Source organism: Ovis canadensis, chromosome 6, assembly GCF_042477335.2.
Source record: "Ovis canadensis isolate MfBH-ARS-UI-01 breed Bighorn chromosome 6, ARS-UI_OviCan_v2, whole genome shotgun sequence".
NCBI lineage: Eukaryota > Metazoa > Chordata > Mammalia > Artiodactyla > Bovidae > Ovis > Ovis canadensis.
The window spans coordinates 35,002,092-35,021,881 of record NC_091250.1 but is presented as its reverse complement, the minus strand read 5'-3'; the positions used below and the strand labels follow the sequence as shown (position 1 = coordinate 35,021,881).

Genomic DNA, 19,790 nt, shown 5'->3' with positions numbered 1-19,790 from the left:
AAGAAAAAGTTCTGACTCACTAATGAGTTTTTAGACTATATCTGAGAGGTAAGACTTTAGTTCAGTTCAGTTCAGTCGCTCAGTCATGTCCAGCTCTTTGCGACCCCATGAATTGCAGCACGCCAGGCCTCCCTGTCCATCACCGTCTCCCAGAGTTCACTCAAACTCATGCCCATCGAGTCGGTGATGCCATCCAGCCATCTCATCCTCGGTCGTCCCCTTCACCTCCTGTCCCCAATCTCTCCCAGCATCAGAGTCTTTTCCAATGAGTCAACCCTTCGCATGAGGTGGCCAAAGTATTGGAGCTTCAGCTTTGGCATCAGTCCCTCCAATGAACACCCAGGACTGTCTCCTTTAGGATGGACTGGTTGGATCTCCTTACAGTCTAACCGACTCTCAAGAGTTTTCTCCAACACCACAGTTCAAAAGCATCAATTCTTTGGCACTCAGCTTTCTTCACAGTCCAACTCTCACATCCATACATGACTACTGGAAAGACCATAGCCTTGACTAGATGGACCTTTGTTGGCAAAGTAATGTCTCTGCTTTTGAATATGCTATCTAGGTCGGTCATAACTTTCCTTCCAAGGAGTAAGTGTCCCTTAATTTCATGGCTGCAGTCGCCATCTGCAGTGATTTTGGAGCCCCAAAAAATAAAGTCTGACACTGTTTCCTTGTTTCCCCATCTATTTGCCATGAAGTGATGGGACCAGATGCCATGATCTTCGTTTTCTGAATGTTGGGCTTTAAGCCAACTTTTTCCACTCTCCAATTTCACTTTCATTAAGAGGCTTTTTAGTTCCTCTTCACTTTCTGCCATAAGGGTGGTGTCATCTGTATATCTGAGGTTTTTGATATTTCTCCTGGCAATCTTGACTCCAGCTTGTGCTTCTTCCAGCCCAGTGTTTCTCATGATGTACTCTGCATATAAGTTAAGTTAAATAAGCAGGGTGACAATATACAGCCTTGACATATTCCTTTTCCTATTTGGAGCCAGTCTGTTGTTCCATGTCCAGTTCTAACTGTTGCGTCCTGACCTGCATATAGGTTTCTCAAGAGGCAGGTCAGGTGATCTAGTCTTCCCATCTCTTTCAGAATTTTCCATAGTTTATTATGATCCACACAGTCAAAGGCTTTGGCATAGTCAGTAAGACAGAAATAGATGTTTTTCTGGAACTCTCTTGCTTTTTTGATGATCCAGCAGATGTTGGCAATTTGATCTCTGGTTCCTCTGCCTTTCCTAAAACCAGCTTGAACATCTCCTTATTGCTAAATTCAGACTTAAAGAAAGTAGGGAAAACCACTAGACCATTCAGGTATGACCTAAATCAAGTCCCTTATGATTATACAGTGGAAGTGAGAAATAGATTTAAGGGACTAGATCTGATAGACAGAGTGCCTGATGAACTATGGACAGAGGTAAGACTTATGCTTCTCTAATATCATATGCATATAATGGCTGCTGAGTATTCGTGATGAAAGGAAGAGAATTCCTCATGCCTCTCTAAAATTGAAAGATTTGGCAAACTTATCTAGGTTGTTTAAGATAATCTATATCATACCTGTCTATCTGTAGGAATTGGAGTGTCTTTATCAATTGCATCATACTTGGCATGAATAGCCCCCTGAATAAAAAAAAAAAGAGAAGATAAATTACTTCTTTATACCCTTAATAAATTATAAATTTAGGCAAAATCTACTTAAAAACATCTGTCTTTGAAAGCACACTCAATTATAGACAGGCACACTCAAGCTCAAAGTATAACCTCAGAAAACTTTTCTACACTTTGACAGTTTGTGATAAAAGTCTGAAACAATTTACCATTTTGCTGAGGCAGATGTTTGAATCATACATACTGTAAGACATACATGTTGAATGAGTCATATGGCTAATGAATATGCTGAGCCAATCTCCCAGCCTCCACAATGACACAAAATGCAGCTTTCCTGTTTTTTATTCACTGTATCTCATGCATAGCAAACTTCAAGGAGAAAATTTTTTTTAATTCAGGGGAAGGGTGGTAGGGTTCATCCCACAAGAAATATTCCTGATAAAAGTTGGTAATGAAAGCAAAAATAAAATGAAACTGTTTTCAGGAATGGTAGTTCAGCACAAGGAAGCAGAACTTTGGGATGAATCAGAGTGGAATATCATATAGTTATAAGATCATTAAGAGACTAGAGGAATCATTTACATTTTTCAGTTATACCATTATAGAAAGAACAATTGAATAAACCACTTAAAATTTTGGTCATGTTCTATAGGACCAAGCACAGAACAATTCTTATTGGTCTGGTACCTTAATGGTAGAGAAAGAGCCAGGAATTTGGGGTTCAAATTTTGACTTTGTGTGCTGCATCAACTTCTCTGGCACATCTATTTAATGAAAGACTTAGACCTTGGAGTCCTTTTGAACTTTTGAACATTGTATGCTTAAAGTTATTTTATATGCTTAAAGTATTACAATTCTAACTACTGATGTATGGAATAGAACATTAGACATTCTTATAAAAGAAGCAACCAAACTCAAAAATGTTCAGAGATTCTCACCAAAGGAATAAAAAAATGAAGAAAGGAAATCTTTCAATAGAGAGTGAAAAGGATTAAAAATATTTGAGAAAATTCACACGCAAAAAATAGATGATGGACATCCGTAAGATATCTACAATAGAACAGATGAAGGTAAGATGTCAAGGAAATTGACAGAAAAGGGAACAATCTGGTAGTATTTGGCTCATTATTATGACTGCTGCTCTCTATTATCACTGCAAGTCACCCTAATAATTTTGTGACACCTTTCCTTTCCTCACTGCCACAGATAGGGTATTGTACGAGATAAAGTTTCTGCTTCTCTTAGCAGTGTGCTTCTGACAAGACAGATGTGTCAAAGGCACTAAATTTTGTTAATGATTTCTGACAAGGTTCAAATTAGAGTGGAAGACTTCTCCAAACTTAGAACTGCTTATAAATAGGCAAACTTATTCCTAGAGGAACATACTTTATATGCAGGACTATAGACTTATAAAATGATGCATACATATTCTTGAAATATTCTGATTTTAAAATTAATAATCAAGGTAATTTGAGTTCATTAAATACAGTATTAGGATAAAAAACCTTTCAATTATATTTTTCTACTCTATCTAGTCTATTCCTCTATTCTTTTCACTTAAAGTTGCCAAAGATTCTTAATGCTCATATTTTACTACATAATTTTCTAAAAACTTGAAAAGTACACATTCAGAAGGCACTGTCATTCTTTTTTCCTAGTACTATTAATCAGCTTCCAACCTTCTCTTTTCTCTTTTACCTCAACTCCCAGAAGAGCAGCCCAGGTTAAACCTCTCATAAGAGGAGGAATGTCGACTCTTGCTTCTTTCCAGATTTGATTTTTTTTATATGGATAAGCCTATAGATAAAAAAAAAAATTAAAAATACCTCAAATTACCAGTGCCATCTCTTTAGTCTAGCCAGTTCTCAATACACCAGTGAAAAAGTTGAAGGTGAATTATAATGTTTCTAAGTACCTGAAATTACTTTGGTGTTATTAATACATAAAAGTTAACAGTGAAATAGTTCTCTATCTTCTGTAAATCTCGTATTACACAATCAATGAGAGGAGTTGATTCTACTGCTTTTAGTCATCCCTCTCTATCTTGTGCTCTGTGAGTATGAAGAAAAAGACTCATTCTGAGAATAATATCAGTTTCATACAGGTAAAGTAATATAAGTAAGGCTCTTTCTAAAACAGCTGATGATACAGAAAGTATTAAATAAATATGTTATTATTACAGTTTCTCCTATATCTTTGCATATTAATTTGCCTATCAGTAAATTTGTATGCCATGAGAAATTTCTAGAAGAGAGATATTAGGATAAAGGGTATGGATGCTGTAAATGCTCTTGATATATACCTTCAATTGTTTTACAAAATGTTTCTATCAACTTACACTTATTCCAAAAGAATGAGAGCTCCAATCTTAATAACTCTGCTAATTTGGTATGCAAGAAAAGGCTATTTTACTTTTTTACATTTCTATTAATAGAAAGGATACATTCTCTAATAGATTTACTGACTAGCTGTATTTCTATTGTGTTCTTTATCTATTTCCCTGTTTAGATAATAGTGCTTTTTTCTTTTGGTTTTTAGGTGTTCTTTAAATATAATATACTAATATCTAATATGTTATGCATAGATTCCTGCATCTTATTTACTTTTTAATTTTATATACTATGAACAGGTATCACTTAAAATTAATCAGAAAATATAAGTTATAAGAATTAGTCTTCTCATGACATCAAGAATTATGAATGAATAAAAGATAAGGACTATATAGGGGCACTTACAACACTTTACACTTTAGAATCTCTACCTTTAGCAGCCTGTCGAAGAGAATGATTCTGTTTAGTTGATACTCTGTGTCCCTCTCTCGGATGATTAAAGGGAGAGTGGCAGCTGCAGATAGCTCATTATTGCTGTTTGAATGAGGTAAATTAGACTGACTGTAAAAGAGAAACAAAAGCAGAAAAATTGACAAAAGTACAAAAATGTTAAAAATTAAAATACCATATTTTTGTGTTCTTTTTAGGAAAAACTTTCCAAAGAAAATGTACAAGCTTCTCACCAGAATAACATAAACAGATAGGAAAAATAAATGTAAAAGGAGACGAAATACTCACTCATCTTCAAGTAGTGGGTAAAATGCTTCTCCACCAACATCTTTTAATCTCTGTGAATTAAGAAAGAAAATATTTGATATTTAGGATCTGTGCCAGAAATGCTGATCCATATTTAAAAGAAAAAATAACATAAAATTATGAATTTATAAAGGTAACAAGAAAAATATAAAACAGAGTCTAAAATTCATTCCTAACATAAATATGAAAATATGCCATGCCTCTAGTGATTAAATTTATCTGTGAAGAATTGCTTTTTGTTTTTTTGATTTTTTTAACCTCTAGGTACCTTTTGTAAAGATTAGATACCTGTTATAAAAGTTTTCCAAACATAAATACTACATAAAGTATTCAGAAATACTAAAGTTAGTATAAATTTTAACAAATGGATAACTGTTTTAAAATTATATGAAGATTATTTTAAAGGGTACTTTTGAATATATATTCCTTAAAGTCAGATTTTTGTTTTGACATTAATAAAAAAGTAAGACAAAAGTAAGAGGATAATAAAAAGGATTCAAAAGAATTTCTCACATCATACTTTGAAGAGCTGATAAATCAACTAACAAAAATCAATTATTTTATTTTTTCCACAAAGTCATTATAATAAATGTTATTCCAAATAATATTGCCAGAATTATGCTAAGTCACTTCAGTCGTGTCCGACTCTGTGTGACTCCATAGACGGCAGCCCACCAGGCTCCCCCGTCCCTGGGATTCTCCAGGCAAGAACACTGGAGTGGGTTGCCGTTTCCTTCTCCAATGCAAGTGAAAAGTGAAAGTGAAGTTGCTTAGTTGTGTCCAACCCTCAGCGACCGCATGGACTGCAGCCTTCCAGGCTCCTCCGTCCATGGGATTTTCCAGGCAAGAGCACTGGAGTGGGGTGCCACTGCCTTCTCCAGAATTATAGATATTTTTTAAAAACAGAAGAAGACTGTCAGAGTAAAGTCAAATCTTAGATACACTGGAAGCAGGGTGATTAAAGTTAATACCATCCTGTCTGCTGCTCAGTTCAACTTCCAACTGGAAGGCAGAGTATCTGCTTCTCTGGGGACTAACATAGAAGATGGAGCTCTGTGTAGACCCAGCATCGATCTTCTGTGGATTAGCATCTATGCACTCATCGATGGAAGTTGTTCCCAGAATTTTTAAAAGCCCAAAAAAAACCCAGCACTAAGAATCTGATAAACAAGGGCTTTATGCCTAGCTTTTCTTTAAAATTGAACATGCATTTCCCATTTTGCTTTTAAGACTTTAGATATTTCTTTCATGGATTAAAATTCTAGTTGAAAACTAAAGTTTTCACAAATTTTACTGTATTATTAACTTACATTTTTTAAGTTTAAGTTTAACTGTTCTGAAAGTCATAAACATAGTTAATATCTTTTCTGCTTTTTTTCTAGCTAAAAATTTAGCATATTAAGGGTTTATAAAAGGCAAAAATTTTTACACAGAAAAGTATAAGGTAAAATTATTATTCATTTCCATATTATTTTAAAAATTAACAACATTAAAATTTTTTCTTAATAATTATAGAAAAAAGTATTTTAAATTTCAAAAGTGGAATTGTAAGGGAATTGGGGAAATCAAACTAAAGTCTACATTCATTTAACTTGCATTCATATCATTTGTATCATATTTAAATTAAAGAAACAAATTAAGAGTTAAATAAAAGTAGTTGAAACATATATTTTGGATATATTTTATTTTTTACCATCTTGTATTGCTACTTATTTTATCCACTGTACACAGTCTTTTACTCATAGGGATGGTATGTTTAGAATATCAAGTATAATAATCATATATTTTAATTTTCTGTTGCTGGCATTTAAGCAGGTAAGAGATTCTAATATCCTCCTATGGCATAACATTTAAAATATTAAATGAGAGGAAAAGCCTATAAGAGTAATGAAAATGCAGTGACAGAAGACACAAAGCTGTATTTAGAGAGAAAGGAGCTAGCTGGTACTAAAGGATACTGAGAACTGTGGACTAGGGTTTTAGAGGACAACAGGACAAAGCCTCAGGCACTTAATTAACAGGTAGTCAAACCAGAGGGAGACCCTGCTGCATCCAGGTAAAGAAAGAACTCCGGGTGTATGTGTACGTGCGTGCCTGGGGAGAGGGTGCTGAACTGCTAGCCTAGAGACAGACAAGGGAAATTACCTATTTTATCTTCAGAGTTGGACACGACTGAGGATGCACATAAATCATTAAAAATAAAAAGGCTAGAAATTTTGGTTTTCAGACCAATACTCCATCAGTGTGGGAGTTATCCTTTCTGCCCTAACAACAATAAAAAAGCTGAAAAAACTGAAAATAACAATCCTTTTTAGGTCTATCAGAATCAGGGCAAAATGGTACCCAGAAAACTGGAGCGATGACAAATATAAAGAATCACAACTAAGCTGGAAAAGAAGGCACTGCTGGAGCCTGGTAAAACACGTGAAGGGTAACTGACTGCTGCAGATTTAGCAATTTGAGAGATAAAAACTTGTGGAGGCCCAGACCTAAGGGAAACGTCACACTTCTTGAGTTTTATCCCCATAAGTCCCAACATGTCCTCAGGGTGAAGGTCTAAGAAAAATCCCCTCCTGTCTCTTGCACGAGAAGGGGCAAAATAACCATTCTGAACTACTCCTAGAGTATCCTGTTGTCTTAAGCAAAGGCCTGCTCTTCAGGGAAACTATTTTACCAGAGCCTAAATGATCTGCGGTAAGGGAAATACAAAATTCTAGGTCCTTCTAGTCTTTGATGTGGGGAAGAGAAATACCCAATTACTGCTCTCTCTAGCCTTCCTGTCTCACCTGAAGTAACAGGGAGGGAAGCTGAGAATTCCACAGCCCAGAGACACAGGCTCACTGAAACACTGAGACCTAACGATAGGATTACCCCTTCAATCTACTTTCCCTCCCCTATCTTATTTCCATATGTAGAGTTTCTGTGAAGGGCAGGGAAGCCTGGCAAGCTGCAATCCCTGGGGTTGCAAAGAGTTGGACACTAAGTGACTGAGCAAGAACAAAGTTTCTGTATGATACAGGAGATTCCAGCTGAAAGAACTGCAAGCCTCAGATTCTATGTCTACAGAGAAATCTAAAGACAGTAAGGAAGATAAGAACATTGACATTTGAGGATTTTACTCTGATAAAAAAGCTATACAAATAGTAAACAGCTAGATAAACATGAAATCTTTCACCGAAGATCTCTTTATTACAGTTTTTTTTCACCAATATATCATGTTGCACTCTCCCCACCCCCACAATTGTAAGGCATGCTAAAGTATAAAAGGACATTCTGCAGAGACAAAGTACTCTTCAGAACCAGATTCACATATGGCAGAGATTTTGGAATTATCAGACCAGGAATTTAAAATAACTGATTAAGATGCTAAAGGTTATAAGGGAAAAAATGAACCACATGCAAGAAAAGGTAGGTAATATAAGCAGAAAGATGAAAATACTAAGGAATAATCAAAGGATGTAACCTATGTGTGATAGGAATACCCAAGAGGAGAGAGAAGGAAATGGAAGAGATATTTGAAGTAATGACAGAAATTTTAAAATCAGACGTACACCAAATGAAAAATTCTAAGAAGCTCAGAGACCATTAAGCAGGAAAAATTTTTAAAAATCTACACCTAGGTATATCATATTTAAACTGCAAAAACTCAAATAACAAATAGAAAACCTTGACAGAAACTAAAACAGAAGTGAAAGGAACCTTACCTATAGAGGAAAAGGATAATTACATCAGACAGCTCTTCAGAAACCATGCAAGCAAAAGAGTGGGGCGAAATGTTTAAAGTATAAAAGAAAAAAAAAATCAAACTAGAATTTTGTACCCAAGAAAATTTTCCTTCAAAAGTAGTAAGAAAGACACACTCTATATTATCTAAAAGAAACACTTTTTAAATATAAAGACATAGATACATTAAAAGTAAAGGAATAAAGACATACCATGAATAACACTAATTAAAAGAAAACTAGGATAGCTACATTAATTTCAAACAAAACTAACTTTAGAGCAAGAAACATCATAAAGCTAAGTGAGATAATTGAGGTATGTCTGTATAGCCAACAAAGACTATGTAAATAAATACATTTTAAAATCCTCAAATCAATAAAAAAATCATTCAAAAAAACTGACAAGAGATAAAAACTAGTAATATACTAAAGAGGTAAGCAAATCACAAAAAATATAAAAGGGCTCATAACTATACAATAATTGGGAAATTGAAAATTAGTATTACAGCAAAATACCATTTTGCACCTTTTAGAATAATAATTTTTTTAAGAATTTGATAAGACCATACTGCTACTACTGCTAAGTCACTTCAGTCATGTCCGATTCTGTGCGACCCCATAGATGGCCTCCCACAGACTCTCGTCCCTGGGATTCTCCAGGCAAGAACACTGGAGTGGGTTGCCATTTCCTTCAATGCATGAAAGTGAAAAGTGAAAGTGAAGTTGCTCAGTTGTGTCCGACCCTCAGTGACCCCATGGACTGCAGCCTAACAGGCTCCTCTGTCCATGGGATTTTCCAGGCAAGAGTACTGGATGAGACCATATGTTATCACATATATGGAGAAATGAGAACCCTTATCCAATGAGGGTAAAGAGATAAAGTGATAAGATGATTTCCGTGAACAGAAAATATAACAATAGATACTAGACTGATGGTAGGTCGATTTTCCAACAATGCCACTCTTGGGGATGTATGTTAAAGAAATGCTCACGTATTTTATGGTACTAGGAAGGAATCTAAGGCTTCATGTGTATCAGTAAGGTTTTTATTTAAAAAAAAAGAAGCCACTAAGGGAGGGAGGGAAGAAAGGAGGGAGGGAGGGAGGAAAGAAGGAAAAAGGTCTGAAGCAAATTTGCCAAAATACCATTCTTACATTTCTTAGCTGGCATAATGACAGTGTCACAGTGGTGTCATCTAATAGTGAACTTCTATCTCGACCTTGTCCAAAGCTTTCACCATCTTCAAAGAGAAAACTAAAAAGAGATTTAAAAAATGTTATGTTAATGAGCATAGAAATCCAATTTACTGTTTCTTCTAGAAAATAAAATTTACTCTAAATCATAAATCTCTTCATTAAAAGAAATTTTAGACTGAATAAAATCTATAATTGGTAGCTGAAATTTCTCCAAAAAATCTTCATCTTTAAATATATGTTGAGTTTGCAGTGCATGCGTGCTCCCTGACTCAGTTGTGTCTGACTCTTTGCAACCCCATGGACTGCAGCCTGCTAGGCAACTGTCCATGTGTACAGGGAAGAGAATACTGGAGTGGACTGCCACTTCCTCCTTCAGGGGTTCTTCCCAAGATCGAACCCAAGTCTCCTGCATGCAGATTCTCTACCAGTGAGCCACCTGGGAGGCCCCTATAAATACAGCTTATAAATGTAAAGCATTTTAGGGATACTAGAATATGATTTACACTGTTCATGCAGGGGCAATGATAAAATTACACTGACAGTATGTAATATGTTCCTGAGGAAATTCATATGGGTAAAAAATGATAAAAGGATGAAGAAAATAAAACGCTAATGATGATAACTTCTCAGGAGAAAGAATACTGAGTAATAAACATATTTAGAATTTTAGAGAATTAATTTTTATATCCTTCAAACCATTTACTCTTGGAACTGCCATCATCCTATTTCTGATTTTTCTACTTAATTCATCATGTGAACAGTACAATATTGAAGTTAATATTTAAGAATCAGTTTAAGAGGGGGGAAAGGTACAGAATTAGTGCTGTACATATGAAGAAAAAAATGATCAGCAGATGGTTTTTATAGTTACCTACAAAGATCAAATCTAGTCCTAAAACCTAAAATTAAAACTTCAAAGCACTAACGGAAAGAGATGTAGGCTCTCATTTGTATGAACGAACATGACAAGCAACAGAACAATTAACAGTTTTGGCTCTTAGCATTGTATTGCCATTTAACTTCCAAGTAATTTACGAGATGGTGTCTAAGACCTTATACAACTCTGGAGTTTTCCAACAGTGCTTTAGTACCATGATGATCTCTAGGATAAGCAATGAGGTCACTGAGTACATTTTAAAATATCTTTAGAAGTAAAAAAAAAAAAGAAGTTCCTCATAATGGGGATACTATCCTAGTATATTAACTCTCTTAAATATTACTGTTCTATTTGTACAATCTGTTTTATTGATCACCAACTATTGTGAGATGTTCCATAATAATACCTTTACTTCAAATAGATCATAAAACAAATAATTTATTAAAAATGGTAGTTTAAAAAATAACAAAAGCACTGATAAGAACTCTGCGATTAGAAACTCCTACCAGACATTTCTCCAAAGAAGACACGCAAATGGCCAATAAACACATGAAAAGCTGCTCACACTCATTTATTAGAGAAATGTAGATCAAAACCATAATAATGTATCACTTCACATCAGTCAGAATGGCTATCAACAAAAAATCTACAAACAATAAATGCTGGAGAACACATGGAGAAAAGGTCAACCTCTTGCACTGCTGGTGGGAATGCAAACTGATACAGCCATTATGGAAAATAGTATGGAGATTCCTTAAAAAAACAGGAATAAATCTACCATATGACCCAGCAATCTCACTCATGGGCATATATCCAGAGAAAACCAGAATTCTAAAAGACACATGTTCATTACAGCAATATTTACAATAGCCAGGAAGGAAGCAACTTAGATGTCCATCAACAGATGAATGGATAAAGAAGTTGTACATTTATACAGTGGGATATTACTTAGCCATAGAAAGGAACAAATTTGAGTCAGCTGTAGTGAAGTGGATGAACCTAGAGCCTCTTATACAGAGTGAAATGTCAGAAAAAGAAGAACAAGTATTGTATATTAATGCATATATATGGAATCGAAAAAAAAATGGTAATAAATGAAGCTAGTAGACAACGGACTTGTGGACACAGGGGAAGATGAGGTCAGTTCAGTTCAGTCGCTCAGTTGTGTCTGACTCTTTGCGACCCCATGGGCTGAGGCGTGCCAGGTCTCCCTGTCCATCACCAACTCTTGGAGTTTACTTAAACTCATGTCCATTAAGGGGGACAATGAGGGTGGGATGAACTGAAAAAGCAGCATTGTCATATATATAGTACCATCTCTAAAACAGTGGGAAGTTGCTAAATAACACAGGGAACCTAGCCTGGTGCTCTGTGATGACCTAGATGGGTGAGACTGGAAGAAGGTAGGGAGGATCAGGAGGAAAGGGATATATATATATATATAATTATGACTGATTTGTGTTGTTCAGCAGACAGCAACACTAAATTGTAAAGCAATTTTCCACCAATTAAAAAATGTCTACCTACCCAAAGAAAAAACTATCAAATTAAAAAAAAGTTATTACTAGATTTCTTTCATTTACAAGAGATGTTTTCTTTCCTTACTTGGGGAGTGTGCAGATAGGTGGTTTGGATCGAATGATTTCCTTGTTCACAAGCTCTTTTTCCAAGTCACCTCCAGCTAAACACCAAAGGTAATACACTTCTTCAATAGATCTTTCTGCCAGGTAATCATTGTTTATATCTATTAATGGAAAATTAAAAAAAATAGCTATCACACTTTCTGTTTTTATTAAAAGGCAACAAGCAATAATAGCTGACATTTTTAAAAAGTAAAAGCTGAAGAACACAGTAAGATTCCCTTTACAATATTCATACTACAAAATGCATAGAGGATTAAATGCAGATATGTATACTGGTTGTGCATCCAGGTTCTTTGAGAAAAAAGTGTGATTTTTATCCTCTATATCAGAGCTATATATACATAGGTGTATATATATATATATATATATATATATATATATGGAAGATATACACGCACACACGCACATACACACACATATACATTAGATATATCAAGCCCTGCAGGAAAGAAATAAGGGCAAAAATAAAGCACTTGAGTATGCAACCAGCACACCCTGTCCCATCCTTTGTCTTGAGACAATTTGTGCCTCTTTTAAAAGTCTTGATGTCTCACAGAGGCTTCGCTTCCATTGTACTATGTTCATATTGACCTTCAGTTTTTTGTTTGGCCACTCCACACAGCATGTGGGACCTTAGTTCTCCAACCAGGGATTGAACCCATCCCCCCTACATAGGAAGTGTGGAATGTTAACCACTTGGACTGCCAACAAAGTCTTGGATCTTCATTTATAATAGTAACTGTGTGACTGAAGGTCTATTTACCCCCCCAGTTGGCACAAATGATGCTTGAAGATACAGTGTATGGAACATAGTAGAAACTCAGTATAAGTATTTGACCAAATGAATGTTTAGTAAGTATTTTCTACCATGATTATGTCATGATAATTTTTTATATAAATATAATTTACTGGTATCCCTAAAAAACACATTTTGAGAGCTGTAATTTTCAGAGAGGAATAAAAAGAGAAAAGGTGGTATTCTCTAACAAACATGGAATATAATAATAATGGACTTATCAATAATATGATTTTAAAATAATTTATAATAAATTTTATGAAATCTATATAAATATTGAGGTAACAGAAATTCCATTGGAAACCAGAAGATCTGATTATAGCATTAGGACCCGGGTTTACATAATAAGAAAAATTTTTTTGTTTGATACCACTTCTTTTCTTTGATTCTTAAAGTCCTTGCTCCAAAGTAATTTAAATTTAAAAGATTAAAATGTTAGGTTATATTTTAACCACTTCCAAAATTACTTCTTAATTCTCAGATAAGTATCCAAAAAGCCTCACTAGTATAAATATATATTGTTGACAAATTCAAAACTGAAACTAGGATGAGGGTACTTCCTTTAAAAACATGGCTTTTATTCTTAGTATTCTTTATCATTACCTTTACACAACTGACTGATATCCTCTGGCAGAGTCAAATCAGCACATCTCAGAGAAGAAGAAAACAGGCTGGCAGGTTTGATAAAGGGAGTGTATAAGGGTAACACTTCTCTGAACACACTGTCCTGCATTAATTCATCTGGGGTTTGCCTTAAACACATTTAAAATATAGCACATGAATTAAAGTCATTAAAATGTTCCTAGAATAATGGCACACCTATAAGGAAATAATTAAAAGTCATAAACACCTCATATCATACAAAATAATAAAGCTCTCCTTATTAGAGTCTAGATATACACCTTTAAAAAAGAATTAAGTGATTACAAGTAAATACTGACTTTTTTTACCTCTTTTGTGCTTTTTGTATTTTATGACTTATCAAATATTATTACATATGAGCATCTCCATTTTTTACTTTCAGCTTGACCATCATAAACTTGCTTCGCTGAATATCTTAATTAAATAATAAAATTATAAACCAATACTATCTTCTGATTTTCTTTGTACTCTTAATGTGGTATCAGTTCAGTCAGTTCAGTTGCTCAGTTGTGTCTGATTCTTTGTGACCCCACGAACCGCGGCATACCAGGCCTCCTTGTCCATCCCCAACTCCTGAAGTTCACCCAAACTCATCTCCATTGAGTTGGTGATACCATCCAACCATCTCATCCTCTGTTTTCCCCTTCCCCTCCTGCCATCAATCTTTTCCAGCATCGGGGTCTTTTCAAATGAGTCAGTTCTTCGCATCAGGTGGCCAAAGTACTGGAGTTTCAGCTTCAGCATCAGTCCTTCCAATGAACACCCAGGACTGATTTCCTTTAGGATGGACTGGTTCGATCTCCTTGCAGTCCAAGGGACTCTCAAGAGTCTTCTCCAACACCACAGTTCAAAAGCATCAATTCTTCGGCGATAAGCTTTCTTTATAGGCCAACTCTCACATCCATACATGACCACTGGAAAAAACATAACCTTGACTAGACGGACCTTTGTTGATGAAGTAATGTCTCTGCTTTTTAATATGCTGTCTAGGTTTTTCATAACTTTCCTTCCAAGGAGTGTCTTTTAATTTCATGGCTGCAGTCACCATCTGAAGTGATTTTGGAGCCCCCCAAAATAAAGTCTCTCACTGTTTCCACTGTTTCCCCATTTATTTCCCATGAAGTGATGGGACCAGATGCCATGATCCTCGTTTTCTGAATGTTGAGTTTTAATCCAGCTTTTTCACTCTCCTCTTTCACTTTCAACAAGAGGCTCTTTAGTTCCTCTTTGCTTTCTGCTATAAGGGTGGTGTCATCTGCATATCTGAGGTTATTGATATTTCTCCCAGCAATCTTGATTCCAGCTTGTGCTTCTTCCAGTCCAGCGTTTCTCATGATGTACTCTGCATAGAAGTTAAATAAGCAGGGTGACAATATACAGCCTTGACATACTCCTTTTCCTATTTGAAACCAGTCTGTTGTTCCATGTCCAGTTCTAACTGTTGCATCCTGACCTGCATACAAATTTCTCAAGAGGCAAGTCAGGTGGTCTGGTATTTCCATCTCTTTAAGAATTTTCCACAGTTTGTTGTGGTTCCCACAGTCAAAGGCTTTGGCATAGTATATAAAGCAGAAATAGATGTTTTTCTGGAACTCTCTTGCTTTTTCAATGATCCAGCGAATGTGGGCAATTTGATCTCTGGTTCCTCTGCCTTTTCTAAAACCAGCTTGAACATCTGGAAGGTCACAGTTCACAACTGCTGAAGCCTGGTTTGGAGAATTTTGAGCATTACTTTACTTGAGTGTGAGACGAGTACAATTGTGTGGGAGTTTGAGCATTCTTTGGCATTGCCTTTCTTTGAGACTGGAATGAAAACTGACCTTTTCCAGTCCTGTGGCCCCTGCTGAGTTTTCCAAATTTGCTGGCATATTGAGTGCAGCACTTTCACAGCATCATCTTTCAGGATTTGATATAGCTCAACTCGAACTCCATCACCTCTACTAGCTTTGTTCATAGTGATGCTTCCTAAGGCCCACTTGACATCACATTCCAGGATGTCTGGCTCTAGGTGAATGATCACACCATCATGATTCCCTGGATAGTGAAGATATTTTTTGCACAGTTCTGCTGTGTATTCTTGTCATCTCTTCATAATATCTTCTGCTTCTGTTAGGTTCAGACCATTTCTGTCCTTTATTGAGCCCATCTTTGCATGAAATGTTCCCTTGGTATCTCTAATTTTCTTGAAGAGATCTCTAGTCTTTCCCATTCTATTGTTTTCTCTGTTTCTTTGCATTGATCGCTGAGGAAGGTTTTCTTATCTCTCCTTGATATTTTTTGGAACTCTGTATTCAGATGCTTGTATCTTTCCTTTTCTCCTTTGCTTTTCCCTTCTCTTCTTTTCACAGCTATTTGTAAGGCCTCCCCAGACAGCCATTTTGCTCTTTGGCATTTCTTTTTCTTGGGGATGGTCTTGCTCCCTGTCTCCTGTACAATGTCACAAATCTCCATCCATAGTTCATCAGGCACTCTACCAGATCCAGACCCTTAAATCTATTTCTCACTTCCACTGTATAATCATAAGGGATTTGATTTAGGTCATACCTGAATGGTCTAGTGGTTTTCCCCACTTTCTTCAACTTAAGTCTGAATTTGGCAATAAGGAGTTCATGATCTGAGCCACAGTCAGCTACCTGTCTTGTTTTTGCTGACTGTATAGAGCTTTTCCATCTTTGGCGGCAAAGAATGTAATCAGGCTGATTTCGGTGTTGACCATTTGGTGATGTCCACGTGTAGAGTCTTCTCTTGTGTTGTTGGAAGGGGGTGTATGCTATGACCAGTGTGTTCTCTTGGCAAAACTCTATTAGGCTTCATCCCCTGCTTCATTTTGTACTTCAAGGTGAAATTTGCCTGTTACTCCAGGTGTTTCTTGACTTCCTACTTTTGCATTCCAGTCCCCTATAATGAAAAGGACATCTTTTTGTGCATTAGTTCTAAAAGGTATGGTAGGTCTTCATTGAACCATTCTTTTTCAGCTTCTTCAGCATTACCTGTCAGGGCATAGACTTGGATTACCCTGATATTGAATGGTTTGCCTTGGAAATGAACAGAGATCATTCTGTTGTTTTTGAGATTGCATCCAAGTACTGCATTTTGGAATCTTTTGTTGACTGTGATGGCTACTCCATTTCTTCTAAGGGATGTGTGCCCACAGTAGTAGATATAATGGTCATCTGAGATAAATTCATGTGGTATATTTACCCAAAACTATGCTTTTAATACTATTCCTCTCATTCGAATGAACTAAAGATGTTTTCTAAAGATAAATTAGAATATATTATTTTCAAATATTACATACTTACAGAGTTTGGGGACAAATGAATGGGTAACAGTGACATCATCAAGTGAAAATAATAAAATTTCTAAGAAATCCTTTTACACTATCAGCAATTATTAACTTAGCTCACTATGTAAGTTTTTTTCTATAATACTTATTTGCCAATAAATTTTTGTTCTCATTTTTCTCATATCACTGTATCTAGGCATATCTACCTTCCATAGTTTAGCTAATTTTCAAACTGGAGGTTAGGAAATGAACTACTGGCTGATTTTGGCATATGTCAGCTTTCTGATTATGTTTTAATTATTTTTGTCTTCTCTTATGACCATACATTAAAGCCAAAACTAACAGTTCTGATATTAATATCAATCATACATTACTACATATATTAATATTATTTGATCCATTAGTATTAAAAAATTAAGTACTTATATGTTAAGATCTCAGTTTTAATCCCAAACTCTTGATATCAACCTCTTGGAAGGGTGGAAGGTGAGGCACTTCTTTAAAAGATCTATCACAGTTTCTGGGAGCTCCTGGTAAACAGAGAGAGAAAGTAATTATTTTAAACAATTCACTTAAAAATTTATATTACTTATATCGTTTTCTACTTTAAGAAGTTTTGACTTTTTTGGAAAGCCTTTGCTTTAAAATAGTTTGCTACTGGATCCCAAGTATGCAAAATAAATTTTCAATAACAGATTAATGACAAACCTTTATAATGTCCAGACAACCATGCTCCTCAGCCAAAACTATTATAGTGTCATCTACACAGTCTATAAAAGAGGAAAATTACATGAATTAAAGCTGCTTTTACAACTTACCAGACTGAGAGTTAAACTTTATTAACATTATTTTAAATTGTATAATGTAATTTTGGAACTTGGAATATTAAAAAGCTTGAGACTTTGTCAAGTTTCCTTATATATTTTAATAAATGAAAAAAGCCTTTATTTTTATGATTATAAGACTGCTTTTATTAAATACAATTGAAGAATGTGCATACATTTTTTCTGGTCTTTAAAGTATAAGGTTTAGCCTATAGACACCATTTATAGATCTCTAAGACTCCTTAATAGCCATATTACCAATCTTTGAAATTAAAGTGATAAAATTATAAAACTTTATACAATTTTATTTACAATTCATTGTTATTTAATATTCACTAATGTTATTCTATACACATCCATATTTGTAGACCCTATTAACCTGGACACCAATCTGACACTCTTTTATACAAAGCGCTCTATCACTGTTTTTCTCTCCTTTTTTTACCATACATCCTTAACTTATTCTGGATTACAAAAATTTTTATAAATGTGAATTACTAGTATTTGGATTATACAGATGTGAAACATATGAGCTTGTTAGAAGGAAAAATAAACATTCTTCCTCAGTCATATAATTCTCTAAACGGAAATTCAAACGTTATAGTACATTGACGGTAACTGCTACAGAGAAGTACAATTTTAAAGTTCATATTTTGATTCAAAAGTTAGTTTGGTTGGCTAGATCATAAAGCTAAGATTATATCCAAGGACATTATAATTCCTTACAGTGAATAAGGAAAAGCTCTCCTATGGTACCTCAAGGGCGCTTTAACTGCCCTGTTAATGCTTATCACTGATCATTGGAAAGCTGAAGAAAGTGAAGCCTTTTCAGTGTAGTCACTATTTTGAAGAACACATTCTCTATGCGCATAATTACTCTCACTAAAGCTTATATTTACAACTGAAAGATAATCAATTGTGAGACACTTACCCAGTGTGAGCAAAAATTTTAGTCTTTCAGAAATATCCAAACTCTGAAATAATTTTCTTCCCTACATAAAAGATAAAAGAAATTCTTATTAACATTCACATATTCTTCCTAGGGAGGTTTTATTTTTCATTTTTGAAAATGGTTTTACAATTATCTCTATTTCTCTTCAGAGGTTTTATTAGCTTTTTTTGAATTGGCTCCTCTAAAGAAAAATCACTAGTGACACACATTTTTTTAATGTTGCATAATGCTTACCATTTAAGCATTCTATATATCTAAGAATCATTACATTGTAGTTCGATCTCAAGCATTCTTCATTTTTGAGACCCACATATATTTGGTTGTCTAGAGGGACTCCAGGAGTCTTATTTGATTAAGAGACCAAAATGTCTTTTTACCCTTTCATCTGCCCAACTAATTCTTACTTATATATCATGATCCAGGTAATCTGCTGTCTCCATTAAGAAATATTCCACAACACTCCTTCCTCTTCTCAAAATGACTTAAAATAACCATCTTTGTGTTTTCCATAGTAGCTGGTATATCCCTTTATTTTAAGATACATATGTTATATTTTAGTTGTTTCCTTATTAATTGGCTTCAGAGGGCTCCTTGAAAAAGAGTATTGAATCAAGTACAACTTCAGTGATTATGTGTTGAGCAACTATTGTGTGTTAAGCTGGACTTCCCACAATGAGTTATATACTATGGGTAAATTACTTGACCACTTTAAACCTCACTTTCCTCATTTATAAATTGGAATGTTAACTATACACGCCATGTAGGTTGCAGTGAAGGTTATATGATGTATAAAAAACTGCTTAGCATTTTCTGAATAAAGAAAATGCTTCAGAAATTTTGGCTATTATTATGTTTCTATTATTGTAAACAAAGCAAACTTGTATGATCATTTAAAAAGACTTAGAAGGAGAAGGTTTAAGAATACAGCTTGGTCTTTGTGCAGCAAAAGAGGCTCTGATTTTCTTTAATAGAGAAGAAAAACTTTCTTAAAGCCTTATGAAATTAGAACTACAGGTGGAGAGATCATTGAAAACAAGCTGCCCCTCCTCTCTCTTACACTACTATCAATATTAATCTTCTAGACCTAAATGTAAGGCCAGATACCATAAAACTCTTATAGAAAAACACAAGCAGAACACTCTCTGACATAAAT

General features: G+C 34.9%; 1 protein-coding gene across 1 annotated transcript in view; it reads right to left on the bottom strand.

Annotated features, from left to right (window-relative positions):
* TBCK (TBC1 domain containing kinase) overlaps positions 1–19,790 on the bottom strand; it is a 212,855-nt gene that overhangs the window by 130,167 nt on the left and 62,898 nt on the right. Inside the window, exons 7-16 of the mRNA XM_069593562.1 lie at positions 18,617–18,677; positions 17,570–17,631; positions 17,330–17,391; positions 13,537–13,685; positions 12,100–12,238; positions 9,576–9,675; positions 4,682–4,731; positions 4,375–4,504; positions 3,312–3,410; positions 1,563–1,625 (exon numbers count right to left, since the gene is read on the bottom strand). Coding sequence (XP_069449663.1) covers positions 1,563–1,625; positions 3,312–3,410; positions 4,375–4,504; positions 4,682–4,731; positions 9,576–9,675; positions 12,100–12,238; positions 13,537–13,685; positions 17,330–17,391; positions 17,570–17,631; positions 18,617–18,677 — 915 coding nt within the window. The remainder of the gene's footprint in view (positions 1–1,562; positions 1,626–3,311; positions 3,411–4,374; positions 4,505–4,681; positions 4,732–9,575; positions 9,676–12,099; positions 12,239–13,536; positions 13,686–17,329; positions 17,392–17,569; positions 17,632–18,616; positions 18,678–19,790) is intronic.